Source organism: Myotis yumanensis, unplaced genomic scaffold (genome assembly GCF_028538775.1).
Source record: "Myotis yumanensis isolate MYYU_CA2020_CCGP unplaced genomic scaffold, mMyoYum1.0.hap1 SCAF_2, whole genome shotgun sequence".
NCBI lineage: Eukaryota > Metazoa > Chordata > Mammalia > Chiroptera > Vespertilionidae > Myotis > Myotis yumanensis.
Window position 1 is genome coordinate 177747809 of NW_027223753.1, and position 17045 is coordinate 177764853.

The window sequence follows — 17045 nt, forward strand, 5'->3', positions numbered from 1 at the left end:
CTGGTTTCTGGGATTTTGTTTGGCTTCTATATTTGTTACAAAGTTTCTTAGAGTTGCAGCTCAGAGGCCTGCAAGTCAGGCGGGGAACGTTGGAGTCTGCAGTCACTGGAGCAAGCAAGCCTCATGTTCACTTCCAGCTGCCTGGCTGCCGGCCGCCATCTTGGCTGACAGTTAATTTGCATAAGGATACGCTGATTAGCCAATGGGAAGGGTAGCGGTCGTACGCCAATTACCATGTTTCTCTTTTATTAGTGTAGATGTTCAACTATGCCTTTCAAAGTCACAACCAAACAGAGATAATAAACACCAGAGGTAGAAAATTTTTACCAGTTTTCACTGAACTATAAAGAAAATTCCTAAATAATGTTAAGCACTAAACTGATTATCCTATATGATAAAAGGCTAATATGCAAATAGACTGAATGGTGGAACAACCAACCAACCAATCGGTCACTATGATGTGCGCTGACCACCAGGGGACATGTGGAGAACATGGCGGGCATTGGCCGTGGCGGGATAGTGGAGCAAGTGAGCGGGTGCGCCAGACCAAGGCGGGGTGCCAGTCGCTGTCATCGGGGAGAGCCACTGGTGGTTACTGAAATTTGGTTGTTCCCACACGTCATGGTCCAGCTGGGCATTTGCACCCACTGCTAGTGCTGGTCCCGCAGCAGGAGGCAGAGCTGCTGATCACACAGGCTGCTGGTGCCTGGGAATGGTCCCAATCACTCGGCACCATCAGCGGGTACAAGCAGCGGCTGCCAGCCCTGATCGCCCCTGAGGGCTTCTCCACCTCCCCCTGCTCCTAAGGGGCAATCATGGCAGCAGCCGCCGCTCGCACCCGCTGATGGCACCAGCTCTGCTTACACCTGCTGACAGCGCCAGCCTGCTCGCACCCACTACTGGTGCCAGCCCCAATAACTCCGTGCTGTCAGCAGGTGAGAGCAGGGCCGGCGCTGTCAGCGCATGGGAGCAGCACTGGCAAGATAGGGGCTGCCTGCATATTGGAGACCGGGGCCTTGGCTGGAAGAGCCGGGTGGAGGTTGCAGAAGATGGGCTGAGAACCGCCCCTGTGCCTACCACGGCCTCGCGGAACACAGTTCCCTTCAAGGTTCACGAATTCGTGCACTAGGCCCCTAGTTTAATCATAATGAACCATTTTACAACTATATGAGAAACATTTATCGTTCCCCTGTATTCATCATTTCGTCTCATTACAATCTATGAAGAAAAAAAAAATGTACATTAGAAAAACAAGCTTAACTAGAACACACTAATTTACCTGTACAATATTATGTCATTCATTATTTCAGACTGATAATCTAACAAGTGGGTTTCATACATCTTAAAAAACACCATTTTCCAAGACAAAGATATAATAAAAATATGTTCACATCTTTTTTTAATGTTTCAGCATTTCCCAAGCACTAACACTAACAACAGACGTGGTATTTTGAGAAAGACTAATTACAGACAGCTAAAATTTTCAGATTGGTCACAAGAAACATTTTTAAAGGTAGTATGTTAACAATGCACATACATTTAACTTTTGTATAAGTCAAATGTTGGATTAAAAAATTGTAAGGTAAGAAACAAAACTTGACAATTCTTATTTCAACCAGAAAACTTCAAAAATAAACTTTTATGATCAAATTGTTAAATCCAAACAGAAAACTTTGAAAACCATGTAAAATTATACATTAGATTGAGATGTAAGGCTTTCTATGTAGTGTGTGTATTAATTTGCTAAACAATGTAAGTATCTAAAGACTTCATGTGAAATCAATATCCCAGAACATTGCAGTGGTTCTCAACCTTCTGGCCCTTTAAATACAGTTCCTTATGTTGTGACCCAACCGTAAAATTATTTTCATTGCTACTTCATAACTGTAATGTTGCTACTGTTATGAATCGTAATGTAAATATCTGATATGCAGGATGGTCTTAGGCGACCCCTGTGAAAGGGTCATTTGACTGCCAAAGGGGTCTCGACCCACAGGTTGAGAACTGCTGTACTAGAGGCTCAGTACATGAAAATTCATGCCTTGGAGGGAGGGGTCCCTCAGCCCAGCCTGTCCCCTCTCACAGTCCAGGAGCCCTCAGGGGTGGGAGGCAACCTGGAGATCAGGGGAAGGCGACGCCCCCATCACACCTCTGCTGCTGCCACTGCCGGCAACGCAAGTCTCGGCTGCCCCTGGTTACCTGAGCCTCGGGAGGCCCTGGGCGGCTGGGCAGCCACCATCCAAGGCTTGCCTGCGACTAGGGCCAGCCCTGTACAGCAGGGGGGCTGAGGGGACTGGGGGAGTCCAGAGGTAGGCGTGCAGGGCGGGCCTGACTTGCCATGTGCCTGCCGCCCCCATGAGGCTGAGTAGACTGGGCACCGACATCGTGTGACTGTGGGCGCCGCCATCTTTGCAACAGCATGAGGGTCAATTAGCATATTCTCGCTTTATTAGATAGGATAATGCTAGTAGCCCTACACATGAATCCGTGTGCCAGTAGCTTGCTGCCGCCCTCCTGTAGCTCCCCCGTCCCCCCTCATAGCTTGCTGCCCTACCCCAGCCTGTAGCTCTCTGCTGCCCACTTGTAGCTCGCTGCCCCACCCTCCTGATTATCCGGTTGTGATGCAGTCAGTCGTTACACTTCACGGTGTAACAACCATTTGCATAGTATATCTTTATTAAATAGGACGATAACCAACTTAAGAGAATCTAAGATACTCTTCATTTTCCCTTTACATCCAACTTTGTAAAGCTGAGCATTTTCTTAGCAATCTTTAATTAGTAACATACACCATTAAGCAAATACTTATCAAAAATGTTAATTATATTTAAAAATATATCCCACCATGTTTTTTTAAAATTATATTTTTATTGATTTCAGAGAGGAAGGGAGAGGGAGAGAGAGATAGAAACATCAATGATAACAGAGACGCATTGATCGGTTGCCTCCTGCACACCCCCTAGTGGGGATTGAGCCCGAAACCCAGGCATGTGCCCTGACTGGGAATCGAACTGTGACCTCCTGGTTCATAGGTCGATGCTCAACCACTGAGCCATGCTGGCCAGGGTATGCCACAACTTTTTAAAGTTAAATAAAAACCACTAATTAGGTTATAAAATAAATCTTTGCATTTTAGACCTTTCAAAACCAACTTTCTATTATATATCATACTAGAGGTGCAGTGCACGAAATTCGTGCACGAGGGCATGGGGCAGGGGGATGTCCCAAGAGCCCAGCCTGCACCCTCTTGCAATCTGGGACTCCTCGGGGGATGTCCGATGGCCAGTTTAGGCCCTATCCCTACAGGTTAGGTACTGCTGGCTCCGAACAGCTCGCTTGCCTGCCTGCCTGACTGCCCCTAACTGCTCGCCTGCCTGATCATCCCTAACCACTCTGCCTGCCTGCCTGATGCCCCCCTAACCACTCTGCCTTCCCGCCTGATGATCAGTTGACTAGCAAAAAGAAAACAGTGGCCAACGACGTAAATGAAAACATTAATATACTAAGCAATAAATTACCTAGAGAAAAGTAGCAAATTGGTTTAAAACCTAAATACTCTTGTGGAGCACAAACCTATAGATATACTAAAATGAGTATTGGAGGCCACACCAGAAAAAACTGGCAGATCTGAATAAGTAAAAGTATAACTTCTTAATGGTGAAAGCCACAGAGTATTATTTAAATTGTCTGAAAGACTACACAACATATAACAGATAAAAACTTATCCATAAAATGCTAAGATTGCCTACATCAAAAACTACAAGGACAAGAAAAATAAAGACAAGTCACAGAACAAAAGGTCAACAGACAATAATCTAATTTAAAAAACACTCCATAAGATGGCGGCATAGGCAAACACTGGAAATTGCTGCCTCCAACAACTTCAAAAATACAACGAAAAGACAAAATGGACATCATCCACAACTACAGGAAGGCAGGCTGAGTGGAAATTCTACAACTAGAAGGAAAGAAAAAAGCACACTGAGAACCAGAGGAGCTGCGGAAGTAAAGTGCAGAGGTACGGAGGCTCGAGCGCACGGGGAAAGGGGCTGGCACCTGAGGACGCGGCTGTCTTCTTGAATTGGGAGGGAGTCACAAGCTCCCCACTGCTCTGAACTCCAGTTCCGGGAGGTCTCTGGATACCCAGGACTCATTCGGGGAGAAACTGGACGGTCTGGCAGCAGGCAGAACTCGGAACTCGAGGGCGGCTTTCCCTCAGAGGTGCTAGCAGCGATTACCGGGACACTGAGATGCAGGGCCCCTTAGGGCAGGGCTGAGGATCAGCCATAGCTGCTTGCTCCGCCCTGTTGCTTCCAAGACCGGCCCCACCCAGGCTGCAGCAGAAGATTTTGCATATGAATACCCTGGCCCTTTGCAATCTGAAAAGCACCTAAGAAACTGCAGCTGGGCCAAACAGACCCAGAACTTCCAAGAGAAGACCCAAGGCCCCACAGCAGCTTGCATTGCTTCACAGCTGGGCCTCATCTGGGCACCTCCAAACCCCCCCAAAAAAGGAAGGGGAATCTGCAGATCTCTTCGTAGCTCCTGCTGGGTAGCCTTAGGCAGAGGCTAAATTAGCACCTCCTTAAAACCAAGAGCCAGTGTACCCAGTGGTCAGAGTGGGACCATCCAGATTACAAATCCTCAGATCCATAAGGAACACATTCAGGGGGCAGACTCAGTGAGCACCAAAGCCCTACTGAAGCAAGTCTTGCCCCAGAAGGGTGCATTAAGCACAGAAGTTCTTCCACTGCAGACACAGCTGATTCTCACAGCCAATTGGGCCTGGAGGTCAATTCCTCCCAGTGATACCTACAACAATCAAGGCTTAACTACAACAAGACTGTGCACACAGCCCACAAAGGGGTGCACCAAGAGTGTCCACCTCAGGTAATTGGGGAGACTGAGCCACTGGGCCCTATAGGACACCTAGCACACAAAGCCACTTTACCAACACAGGGAAGCATAAAAAATGCGGAGACAAAGAAACAGGTCACAAATGACAGAAATGGAGGAAAGCAAACAACTAGATATAGAGTTCAAAACCACGTTTATAAGGTTTTTCAAGAATTTTATGGAAACCGCCGATAAATTTAGTGAGACCCTGGAGGATATGAAAAAAGACCAAGTAAAAATTAAGCATACACTGACTGAAATAAAGAATAATATACAGAGATCCAACAGCAGACAAGAGGATCCCAAGAATCAAGTCAAAGATTTGAAATATGAAGAAACAAAAAATACCCAACCGGAAAAGCAAAAAAAGAAAAGAATCCAAAAATATGAAGATAGTGTAAGGAGCCTCTGGGACAACTTCAAGCGTACCAACATCAGAATTATAGGGGTGTCAGAAGAAGAGAGAGGGCAAGATATTGAAAACCTATTTGAAGAAATAATGACAGAAAACTTCCCCTACCTGGTGAAAGAAATAGACTTACAAGTCCAGGAAGCACAGAGAACCCCAAACAAAAGGAATCCAAAGAGGACCACACCAAGACACATCATCATTAAAATGCCAAGAGCAAAACACAAAGAGAAAATCTTAAAAGCAGCAAGAAAAAGACAGTCAGTTACCTACAAGGGAGTACCAATAAGACTGTCAGCTGATTTCTCAACAGAACCTATGCAGGCCAGAAGAGAGTGGCAAGAAATATTCAGTGATGAATAGCAAAAACCTACAATCAAGATTACTTTATCCAGCAAAGATATCATTCAGAAGTGAAGGTCAGATAAAGAGCTTCACAGATAAGAAAAAGCTAAAGGAGTTCATCACCACCAAACCAGTATTATATGAAATGCTGAAAGGTATCCTTTAAGAAGAAGAAGAAGAAAAAGATAAAGATACAAATTATGAACAACAAATACACATCTATCAACAAGTGAATCTAAAAATCAAGTGAATAAATAATCTGATGTACAGAATGAACTGGTGACTATAATGAATCAGGGACATAGAAAGGGAATGGACTGACTATTCTTGGGGGGGAAAGGGGAATGGGAGATTCGGGAAGAGACTGGACAAAAATCATGCACCTATGGATGAACTCAGTGGGTGGGGAGTGAGGGTGGAGGGTGGGGTGGGAGCTGGAAGGAGGGGAGTTATGGGGGGAAAAAAGAGGAACAAATGTAATAATCTGAACAATAAAGATTTAAAAAAAAAAAAAAAAAAAAGAACTGTATTACCAGAACATGATTACATAAAAGACCATTAATTAATTCTAGCTTTTTTTTAACAGAAAAAAAATTGTTAACTTCAATGTCTTCTAGAACTAAGGAATATTATGGAATGCTTAGAAAGTGACATAATCTGTATGTTCAGACATGAAAATGTTTATGGTATCCTAATTAACTGAAAATAAAAGTCACAAATATATAATGTACTAGTGGCCGGGTACACGAATTTCATGCACATTAAAAGGGAATTAGAGGAAATATTTTAATATTGCTATGTGCCCTTTCTCTATAATATAAGTGTGAGAGATGAAAGGATATTAGTAAAATGTATGTGAAAATAATATATACACTTATTAATAAACAGTAACAAAAGGATATAGCAACAGAGGCATGATATAAAAACAACAAAAACATGATATAAAAACAACAGTGATGCAAACAATGACTGATAAAGTGATTAAACTTATTCTAATACCTCCCTATACATCACATTAAGAGTGAAAACACTTTCAGAATGCTTGACTTAACTTCCCTTGTGATGAAGTATTTAGAAATTTAACATCACATGCTCTTCGAACTCGAGAGAAAGCAACATATAACTGACCATGTGCAAAAATGGGTTCAGGTAGGAATTTGCCTACTCTGTCTACAATTTGTCCTTGTGATTCACAGGAAACTGTCGTCGAATTATTTTAAATGGGAGGCCAGTGTCAGATGGGGACAAATCAATTCTTGGAATCAGAACAACCTCTCCCTCTGCAGATCCAGTTAATACTTCAGCTTTGATAATGTTAGGTAGTAAACTTTTAATAATAAATCTGGTTCCATTACAAAGAACCCATTTACTATTAAGATTTCTCAAAAGCATGATGATTGCACCCACTTTCAATTTTATGACACGGCATTCCCGAAGGAGTAATACTATTAAGAAATTCGATAGCAAAATTTTCCTTTTCGGCATCATCTGTTGAATCAATGGAATCATCACTCAAATATGTGTGAAAATCTCCATCGAGTATATCCAAAATTTCATTTAATTTTTGAACGTGCTGAGTTTTTGGACAAAGAATTGCATGTTTAGATATATTTTTAATATTATCTATAGATATAGCATTTCCAAAGGTAGCTTCAATAATAGATCCATTACAAATCATTTCACAGGGGATTTCAATAATATCCATTCCTAAATGAAAACTGCTATCAAGTTTGCCATCTCCAAATTTTACTAACCATCCACTATAAGCAGAATCCTCTGATCTCACATTTGTTGTAAGAGACAACGTTCTGAAACATCCCCAAACACTGCAGTACTTTAAACTCATTTGTACTATGGCCAATCGCATAGCATGCGGTACAATACTGAGACATTGTCAAAAATCCCCTCCAAGAACTACTTTCCCACCAAATACAACATTCAAATTCATAATTTCTCTTAGTAATCTGTCTATGGCATTTTATAGCATAACTGGATGCCATGGTGCATTCATCAATGAGAAGTTGGGCCTTTTTAATAGTTTTAGCAACTTCACTGTTTATATCGAGTCTAGAAACTGAAGTTTCATTTAATGGAATTGGTCATTTATATTGGGAATTGCCGGGATCCGGTCCATCCCTGCTGTTTCAAGGGACCTGGCATATATGGCATACTGTTCTTAATATGTTTGCTCACCTTCTTGGTGCTATGTGTTTTAACCAAGGTCACCTCTCCAAGAAAGGTTGTTTCCCCAGGTAGGGATTTTTCCCTGAAGTTAGGGAGGGGATAAAACCCCTTAACTAAGTGCCAGGCGGATAGTTAATCACTTTAACTACAAACAATCACACTTAAGCTACATAATCTTTACTCCCTGGAATGGAGATAAGAAATGCCCTAACCTTTGGAATAGAGATTGATAGGACTGGAATCAACTGGTATAAATACAGATGTAACAAGACAACAGGAGACACAGAACCTAGAGAGAGAACCTGGCGAGAGAACATGGCAAAAGATCCTAGACAGAACATGGCTACAGAACTTGGCTAGAGAACCTAGAAAACAGAACCTAGCGAGAGAACCTGGCAGAAGAACCTAGAGACAGAACCTAGGGAGAGAACATGGCAAAAGATCCTGGACAGAACCTGGCTACAGAACTTGGCTGGAGAACCTAGAAACAGAACCTAGCGAGAGAACCTGGCAGAAGAACCTAGAGACAGAACCTAGGGAGAGAACATGGCAAAAGATCCTGGACAGAACCTGGCTACAGAACTTGGCTGGAGAACCTAGACAGAACATAGCAAGAGAACCTGGACAGAGACTGGCTAGAGAACCTAGCAAGAGAACCTGTACACAGAACTTGGCTGGAGATCCTGAAGGGAGAACCTTGCTATGCTGATGAATTGAACCCAGTCTCCATGTCATTCCTTCTTCGCCGACTCCGTCCACACCTTTGGGGACCCCTGGACCTGCTGGGGCAGGACCCCAACAGGGAATGAAAGGTCCTTCCACCGAGAAGGAAATTTGTAGCAATTCCTGTAGATGCTGAGGGTAAAATAGTACCACCACGACCTCTAATATAATGTATTAAAACTTTATACAGATATGCAGATGAATAGGATTCCTAGCTGGCAGGCCCCTGACAGCAAGCTGGCCACCTGTCGATTCCATGAGGAATGGGGCTCCCTCCTCCCTCCTGTCAGAGTCCAGGGTGCAGGTGAATGAGGTTCCTGGCTGGCAGGCCACTGACAGCAAGCTATCCAACAGCGGATTCTGTGAGGAATGGGGCTCCCTACTCCCTACTGTCAGGGTCTGGGGTGCAGGAGAATAGGGTTCCTGGCTGGCAGGCCACTGACAGCAAGCTATCCAACAGAGGATTCTGTGAGGAATGGGGCTCCCTCCTCCCTACTGTCAGGGTCTGGTTTGAAGGCCAGCCATGCCCCCTGTTGGGCCAGACCCAGAGTTCTACCACGCCATGGCCTCCGCTTCAGCAACCCAGGACTGACTGCTGCTGGGCACTCCTGGCACTCCAAGGGTGGGTTCTTCCCTCAGGCCTCGCGGGAAACAGCTCAGGAAGGGCATAGCCCTTGGCAAGGCAATCCAGGACTCAGTGTGTCCACACTCTGAGGGCGGGTTCCTGCCTGAAACCTCACCCTTGCAGGAAACAGCTGGGGGAGGGCGCAGCCGTTGCCAAGACGACTCCTGCAGGACTGACTTCCTTTAGGTTGGTCGAGCCTCAGACAGGACGCGTTATACCCAGGGTTTTTATATAAATAGATTCTTATTTTTGTAACAAACACATATATTCTTTATAAATGTATAAGGGGAAGAGATCAACCAAAGAACTTGTATGCATGCATATAAGCCAAACCAATGGACATGGACAACAGGGGGATGAGAACATGAGTCGGGGGGGGGGGGGGGGGGGGGTTGGGGGTTAATGGGGGGATGAGGACACATTTGTAATACCTTAACCAATAAAAAAAATATCTATATGTATCTATATATATTTATATACATATATTTTTTTAAAAAATGTGAAGAGGCGCTCAACTCTGGTAAATGAGATTAAAACTGGGGTGGGCAACAAGCACACCTACACAACCACACTAAGAGGGAAAATTCCCATTTTATGTTAATTCTCTACCATTTTATTACACTAATCTTTTATTATTTTAAATTTAAAGGGAATGGGGGGGGGCTTTCAAAAAATTATTTAGTTCAAAATATAAAGTCTAACAACCATAATTCCTAAACATTCCAGGTCATATGGAGAGATTCCTAAGTACTGGTGACCAAAGGGGAAAAAAATAAATAAAGGTGGCAAGATTAACTTTAAGCTTCTTCCTTATGTAAATTTTCAAAACTTTCAAGTGAAAAAATGACAACATCTTAATTTCAGGTACAGACTCTCACACTATAAGGAGCAAATTTCACTAAGACTAAAACAAAAAAATAAACTGAAATAAAACACTCAGCAATCATCAATTTCCAAATGAACAACAAAGGTGGTCCAAGAAATGGGTAAGGCCTCCCTTGTCTGAGATTTGGGGAAAGCACACTGTTAACATCCTCAGCACTCTAAGTTTTTCTTTTCATCTGAGCCTTTAAACCACCAATAAGTGTCTAAACCAGGGGTGGGCAAACTTTTTGACTCGAGGGCCACAATGGGTTCTTAAACTGGACCGGAGGGCCGGAACAAAAGCATGGATGGAGTGTTTGTGTGAACTAATATAAATCCAAAGTAAACATCATTACATAAAAGGGTACGGTCTTTTTTTTTTTTTTTTTTTTTTAGTTTTATTCATTTCAAACAGGCCGGATCCGGCCCGCGGGCTGTAGTTTGCCCACGGCTGGTCTAAACAATAATTCTGCACTATTCTCAGAATTGGCCACCACATATTTCTAATTCTAGAACAAAACTAAGAATTCGGGGGGGAGGCAGGGAGAAAACTTCTAAAACGAATTTTTTAAAATGAAAGCAAATCAAGCTCTTTTATCAGTGCTCACAGAAAGGTATTGATTAGAAAAGAATACAAGTTCACTCTTTGCTCTTTCTCTCTCTTGAGCACGCCCTGCTTTTCCACATCCTTTTCTCCAGGGCTCTCTTGCTCTCTGAAGCAGGTCCGTGCCTTTCTCTCCTCTCCTTCCCCTGGATGAATTTTCTTTGCCTTTCTGTTTCCTAAGCTCCAAAGGCTTTTCTTTTGCCTCTGCAATTTATTTCCTGAGCCCATGCAGCCCAGTTGGCTCACTTCTGCTACCTCTGGGAACTTTCTAAATAAAAGTTTGCTTCTGCTTAGAAAAAAGAAGAAAAAAACACACAACTTTTTTACTGGAGTCTAATGTCCAAGTGAACATAGTACAGTAGTAATCAGCAGCATTACTGCTACAATTCATAGGACCCACCTACTGATACTCAGACACAAATACACACCACTCAGACTACATTTACAGGTTTCCATACAAAAAAAGGTATCCACTTTTGGTCAAGTTAACTAAAAAAGAAAAAGGTGAGTAAAGTGAAAGGCTGTAACATTATTAGGGAGTGGGCTCATGGTGTGGTACCCCAACACAATTAAGTTATAGCATGCTTTTTGATTTAGCAAAAGCAAGAGTACACAGGAAACTTAGAGCTAAAATCTGGGCAGAATTTTTAAATGAAAATGAATTTTCCCTATACTTTAAAAAAGCTCCAGATATTTCTAGAATATTCAACAAGGCAGTATACTAATTACAATATTTCACATTACATATAAACTATATCAATGATCACTATAATAAAGGGTGATAATTAGTATTTTACAAAGATACTGAGGAAGAAAGCACAAGACAAATTTTAAAATAATTAGGAAAAAGAAGGAAACCAGCAACTAACATGGTTATTAGTTCACTGTGCCAGATTCCACGCAAAGCAATTCAAATGCACTATCATCCTTAACTCTCACATTATTTCTTTTTAGTGATAAAGAAATTTGACCAAGCCACAAAGCTAATAATTGTAGAGCTGAGACATGCATCCCAGTTCTGACTCCAAACTAAAGTATGTTACTTACACAGCCATTGCCAACAGCTAAAAAGATTTTCCTACAAAAATATTTATTTAAAACAAAATAATAGGCATACAAGAAAATAAACTTACAAATACATACCTCTACTTCATCTCCTTCACTAATTTCTTTTTTTATATCAGGTGGTGGTGGTAATCTAACTTCGTTAAATGGAACCTGACGTTCTGGTTGCCAACTGAAGGATTAGAAGAGAAATAAACATTATCAAAATATAGTATCCCAATACCCCCTAATATGGAAGCTATATAATCTATGCTTAGTGCTATTATTTTTTTCAAATTAATCATTTAGCTTTCCCTAAGAAAAACAACTTTCATACTATATATTTTCCAAGTAATTAGTTTGTTGAGGTAGAACAAATTTTAAATGATTCTTGATTAAGTTTATAAATAATTAACATCATTGAAAATAATTACATATTACCTGCCAAATTATTCATCCTAAGGGAACAGTACATACATTATTCTGCAAATGGTATGGGCTACATTCATAATAGTAACTTAGATTCAAAATAGTATCACATCAACACCACTGCCAAATAACAGCAGTGGAATCAACTTCAAACACATTTATAACTGGATGAGACATAATCCCAGAGACTATAAAACAATATAAACAGCATAATTCCGTTTTAGTGTATATGTTCACAGAAACACAGAAAATTACTCAATTATTTTGAATAGCTGAATTACATTAAGGTTCATTTTCCTCACATAAAAATTATCTTTTCAACAATGAACACACACATAATTAAAACCAGTAAAAGCTTAGTTTTAATTTTTGTAGCAAATATATATCAAAGTTACTAATTTAGCTATTGTTTAACTGACGTTTTTTATGTTGTATTTTATAAGCTGAGTTGATGAATAACTTTAAGTTCTAATAGGTCATTCATATGCCTGAAAGGTATACCAGCACATAAAATGTTCTTTTAGCATCTATCTGCATGGGATGCATGGGATACACACACACACAACAGAAGGCAAGTAAAAGATTTTTGAGTGCTTTCTTTTCACCATTACTATCTAAATGGCAGCTGCTCAAAGACAGAAATCATCACAACACTTGTTTCTACATGAAACAGCTATTGGGCAGATATCTTTTCAGGCAGTTCCAGAGCAGCTTAAATGTGAAAGTTGAACAGTTCTTTTCTGACCTTCAGTTACATAGTGCTCCTTTATAACCCTTCCTAAACAAGGCCAGCATACTGTCTTTCATATTTTAAAACATTACCTAGCTGTTACAATATCTATAAACTGAAATTCCTTAATATTCAAACAATTTGAAAATGACTACCAGTAGCCACTCAGAAGGCTTCCTACAACATTATTTTAACATCTGTGCTTTTTTAAGAATTAAAATCCCATTTGTGCCATCTATTTTTGCAAAAACTACTTACTGATTCATTTTCACATGTGTTTTGGCAAAGAAAAGGGTCATGAAAAAAAGTAATGAGTAAATGGTGGGCAGAAAAACAGGCGAAGAGTTATCAAAACTAGATTTAAATTTATAAGATGATCGAGCCATTAAAAGCCTGTCCAAAAGCGGTCATTTTTCACTGGCAATAGGAAGAATCAAAAGCAAACCGTTTGGCACTACCCATCTTTAAAATTAAAATCTCGCCCTGACCAGTTTGGCACAGTGGCTAGAGTGTCGGCCTGTGGACTGAAGAGTCCCAGTTTCGATTCCGGTCAAGGGCATGTACCTTGGTTGCGGGCACATCCCCAGTGGGGGGTGTGCAGGAGGCAGCTGATGGATGTTTCTCTCTCATGGATGTTTCTAACTCTCTATCCCTCTCCCTTCCTCTCTGTAAAAAATTAATAAAATATATTTTAAAAAAATAAAATTAAGATCTCTATCAATAAATAAAAAACTTACTTGTTCTCGAAAACAACTGTGAGGGAGTCTTCATGAACATCTTTGATAAATCCCTGCAAAAGCCAAAAACATTATTAAAAGTATATCAATATTCAATTAAACATTATGTTAACTCTAAAAGGCAATATAATACTAGAGATATAAAGAAAATATGGAGTACTAAAAAAGAACACAGAGCTTAGAATTAGGCAAATCTGGGTTTGATTTCCATCTCATTTGTGAAATGTAAGACTTGGAATTTATTTAAACTCTCTGAACCTGTTTTCACACAGTACTATAACCTCAGTTTCACAAACCAACCTTGAAATTAGTAAAAAGCCTGAAACATCATAGGTATTAGTCAATACTCAAACTAAGCGAGTCAGTATTTAGTACTGTGACTAATAATAGGGTCAGGCTTTCAGGATTCACATGCCAGCCTCTCTATCACTTATACATTCTTGAATAAGATATCATACCTCATGTAACTGAGAATCAAGTAAAATAACTAATGTTTACCATAGTACTTGGCATGGAGGAAAAAACTCAAATTTATTATAAATATTAACTATAAATATTAAATTATAGCCCACCTTTAATAACTAACAAAACCACATTCTTAATACTAACCTTACCATTAACCTAATCTTATTTTTCCTACAACTTCTCTTCCTTCTTTGCTTAAAAAAAAAGGGTGAGTACATTGCCTCAAAACCAATTTGGAATGAATATAAATAGACTAGGGGCCCCGGTGCTTGGATTCATGCACCGCTGGGGTCCCTCAGCGTGGCCTGCGGGGATCGGGCCAAAACCGAGCCAAAACTGGCAGCTCAACATCCCCTGAGGGATGTAGTAGTGCAGGAAGCAGCAGGCGGCCAGGGAGGAGCCCGAGCTCAGGCCAGGTGCCACACCGCTCCTGCTCATCATGGCCCTGCTGCGCCTGCCACCACCACCGCTCGGTAGGCTTGCTGCCACTCTACTGTGGTCTCTGTGCACCCATCCAAGGTGATATCAGTGTGCCCATGAGTGAGAAGCGGCCGCAGGCTTGCACCCAGTCAGTCTCGATACTGGTCCCAATCCTGGTCCGGATGGGGAAGGGGCGCACAGGGGGAGTGTCCACAGGAAAGGCTTGCACTGCCACAGAGACAGGAGAGGCTCCCGCCACCACCACTGTGCTTGCCAGCCGTGAGCCCGGCTTCTGGCTGAGCAGCGCTCCCTCTGTGGGAGCACACTGACCACCAGGGGGCAGCTCCTGCATTAAGTGTCTGCCCCCTAGTGGTCAGTGCGCGTCACAGCGACCGGTTGTTCCGCCATTAGGTTGATGTGCATATTAGTCTTCTATTATATAGGATTCTCAATAAAAATCAGTAGTCATTTTTAAGACTTAAAATTACCTTCATTTGATGAATATAGCTGAAAGAAATCATTAGACCTAACATACTCAAGAAAGAGCAAAGGACTCAAGTACAGAACAACTGTTATTCAAATCTTTGGCTCTATCGCTATATAACCTTGGGCAAGCAGTCCTTGGCACCTGATATGATTACAACTGACATTAAATGACACTTTATATTTCTGTCAATCAGAAATGCAAAGTTCTCAACCTTAGTCAAATGCATACACACACTCTGAAACACTAGGTACTTAGTAAATATTTTTGCAAAACAAAGATCAGACTAGACTTCCTAAGATGCACTAAAACTAGCTAAATAAACATACATTTTCAATTCCTTGTTAAAAGATAGCAGAAATGAGCACATCTGTTTACCTCATCTCCTTATCAGAAGCCCATTAAACAATACCAAAAAGATTCTTAGGGATAACCACCCCCCCCCCCCCCCCCCACACACACACACAAAAGAAACACACAAAAAAATGCAACAGAATTTAGTAAACTCACAAAATAGATGGAGAAGCCTAATCAATTTCTAAAAAAGCAACAACTACCAATATTTAAATACTATACCTTAGACATTCTTCTAAGTAAATCAGAAAACCAAAGACTATGAAACAAACTGGCAGAGGAAAAGGCAAAAAGCAAGATCAACAATATCACTCCAGAAAAATCTTTGGAACTTAGAAGAGGGTAACAGATGGGGGCTGAAAAAGAAAAAAAAAAATCATTTTCTTTAATAATATAGAAATCGCCACCCTTGCTGGTTTGGTTAGAGCGTTGGCCATGGCCTCTGCCCTCAGACCTGGTCACGGGATTCCCTGTCGAGAGTGAGTACCTGGGTTGCAGATTCCCCAGCTCCAGTAGGGGTTGTAAGGGGCATGCAGGTAGGCAACCAACAGATGTTTCCCTCTCATGTGGATTTTTTTTCTCTCCCGTTTCCCCCTTCCCTTCTACTCTCTCTAGAAATCAATGGGAAAAAAATATCCTTGGGTGAGGATTAAAAACAAAAAAAAATCACCATTCACAGAATGTAGATAACTATAATTCATCTCTCAGTACCCTCCTCCGACATCTGCTACTCAATTATATGATCTGTAATTTGACCCTGATCTCTCTCCAGCTTCAAAAGCCTATAACCTGATTTATTTGTGTGTTATGGGTTATTTCAATACAAACATTTTTTGAGGCCTAAAACTCAGGATACAGCAGGTTCTCAAATTGTACTGTTTCATTTTCATGTTGAGAGTAAAAAAAACCTATTCCTGTCCTGTGTAGAGTTGGCTCATTCACCCCATATCTGTGTTGGTGTTCTCTAGGTAGGTACTCCAGTTTTCTCCCACATCCTGAAGATGAGCACATGAGGTGAATGTCCCAGTCTGAGTGAGTGTGGGAGGAGTGTGCCCTGAGATGGAAGGGATTCCTGTCAAGGGCTGGTTCATGCCAGATGCCCCAAGTTGCCAAGATAGGCTCCAATCCCCTCCCCATCCCCCTACCCTGAACTGGAAAAAGCAGGTTGAAAAATCATCGTTTTTATTCATCTTTCTTAAATGTCTGTATAACTCAAATTTCAATGTTTAATATTAAATGTGTTTTGAATCTTTATTTAGAAATCTGGTGACATTTTTGTGATCAGAAATATGCTTTAGGAATTTAACTCTTGTTTATATATCAACTAGAGGCTCCTGCACTGGTGGGGTCCAACTGGCTGCCCTGATCGGGGTCCATCAGGCTGGACTGGCAGAGGGGAGGGAACCCGGGCGGGCTGGCTCCACCACCTGGTCGAACTCCTGGTGGAGGGGACAATTTACATATTACCCTTTTATTATATAGGATTAGCCTATGGTAAAATTGGTTTTCTTATAGGTAGTTTTGCTTAAAGTTCCAGTTTCCAAGAACCCATGGATGATGTTAAGTGAGAACATAGTGTACTTTCCTTTCACGAGTGCTATAATGGTTCCTGTTTGCAATTCTGGACTCATTTTTTTGTTATTCCTCTCCTCCCAAAGCTAAAAATTAAGAATTGCCATTCTTTTTTTTTAAATATATTTCATTGATTTTTTACAGAGAGGAAGAGAGAGGG

At 41.3% G+C, this 17045-nt stretch overlaps 1 protein-coding gene across 6 annotated transcripts in view; it reads right to left on the reverse strand.

The window, feature by feature from the left end:
- The window catches only part of FXR1 (FMR1 autosomal homolog 1), a 69762-nt gene that overhangs the window by 32014 nt on the left and 20703 nt on the right, over positions 1–17045 (reverse strand). For all 6 annotated transcript variants that reach the window (XM_070406743.1, XM_070406741.1, XM_070406740.1 and 3 more), the window contains exons 2-3: positions 13591–13643; positions 11794–11887 (exon numbers count right to left, since the gene is read on the reverse strand). In XM_070406743.1, coding sequence (XP_070262844.1) covers positions 11794–11887; positions 13591–13643 — 147 coding nt within the window. The remainder of the gene's footprint in view (positions 1–11793; positions 11888–13590; positions 13644–17045) is intronic.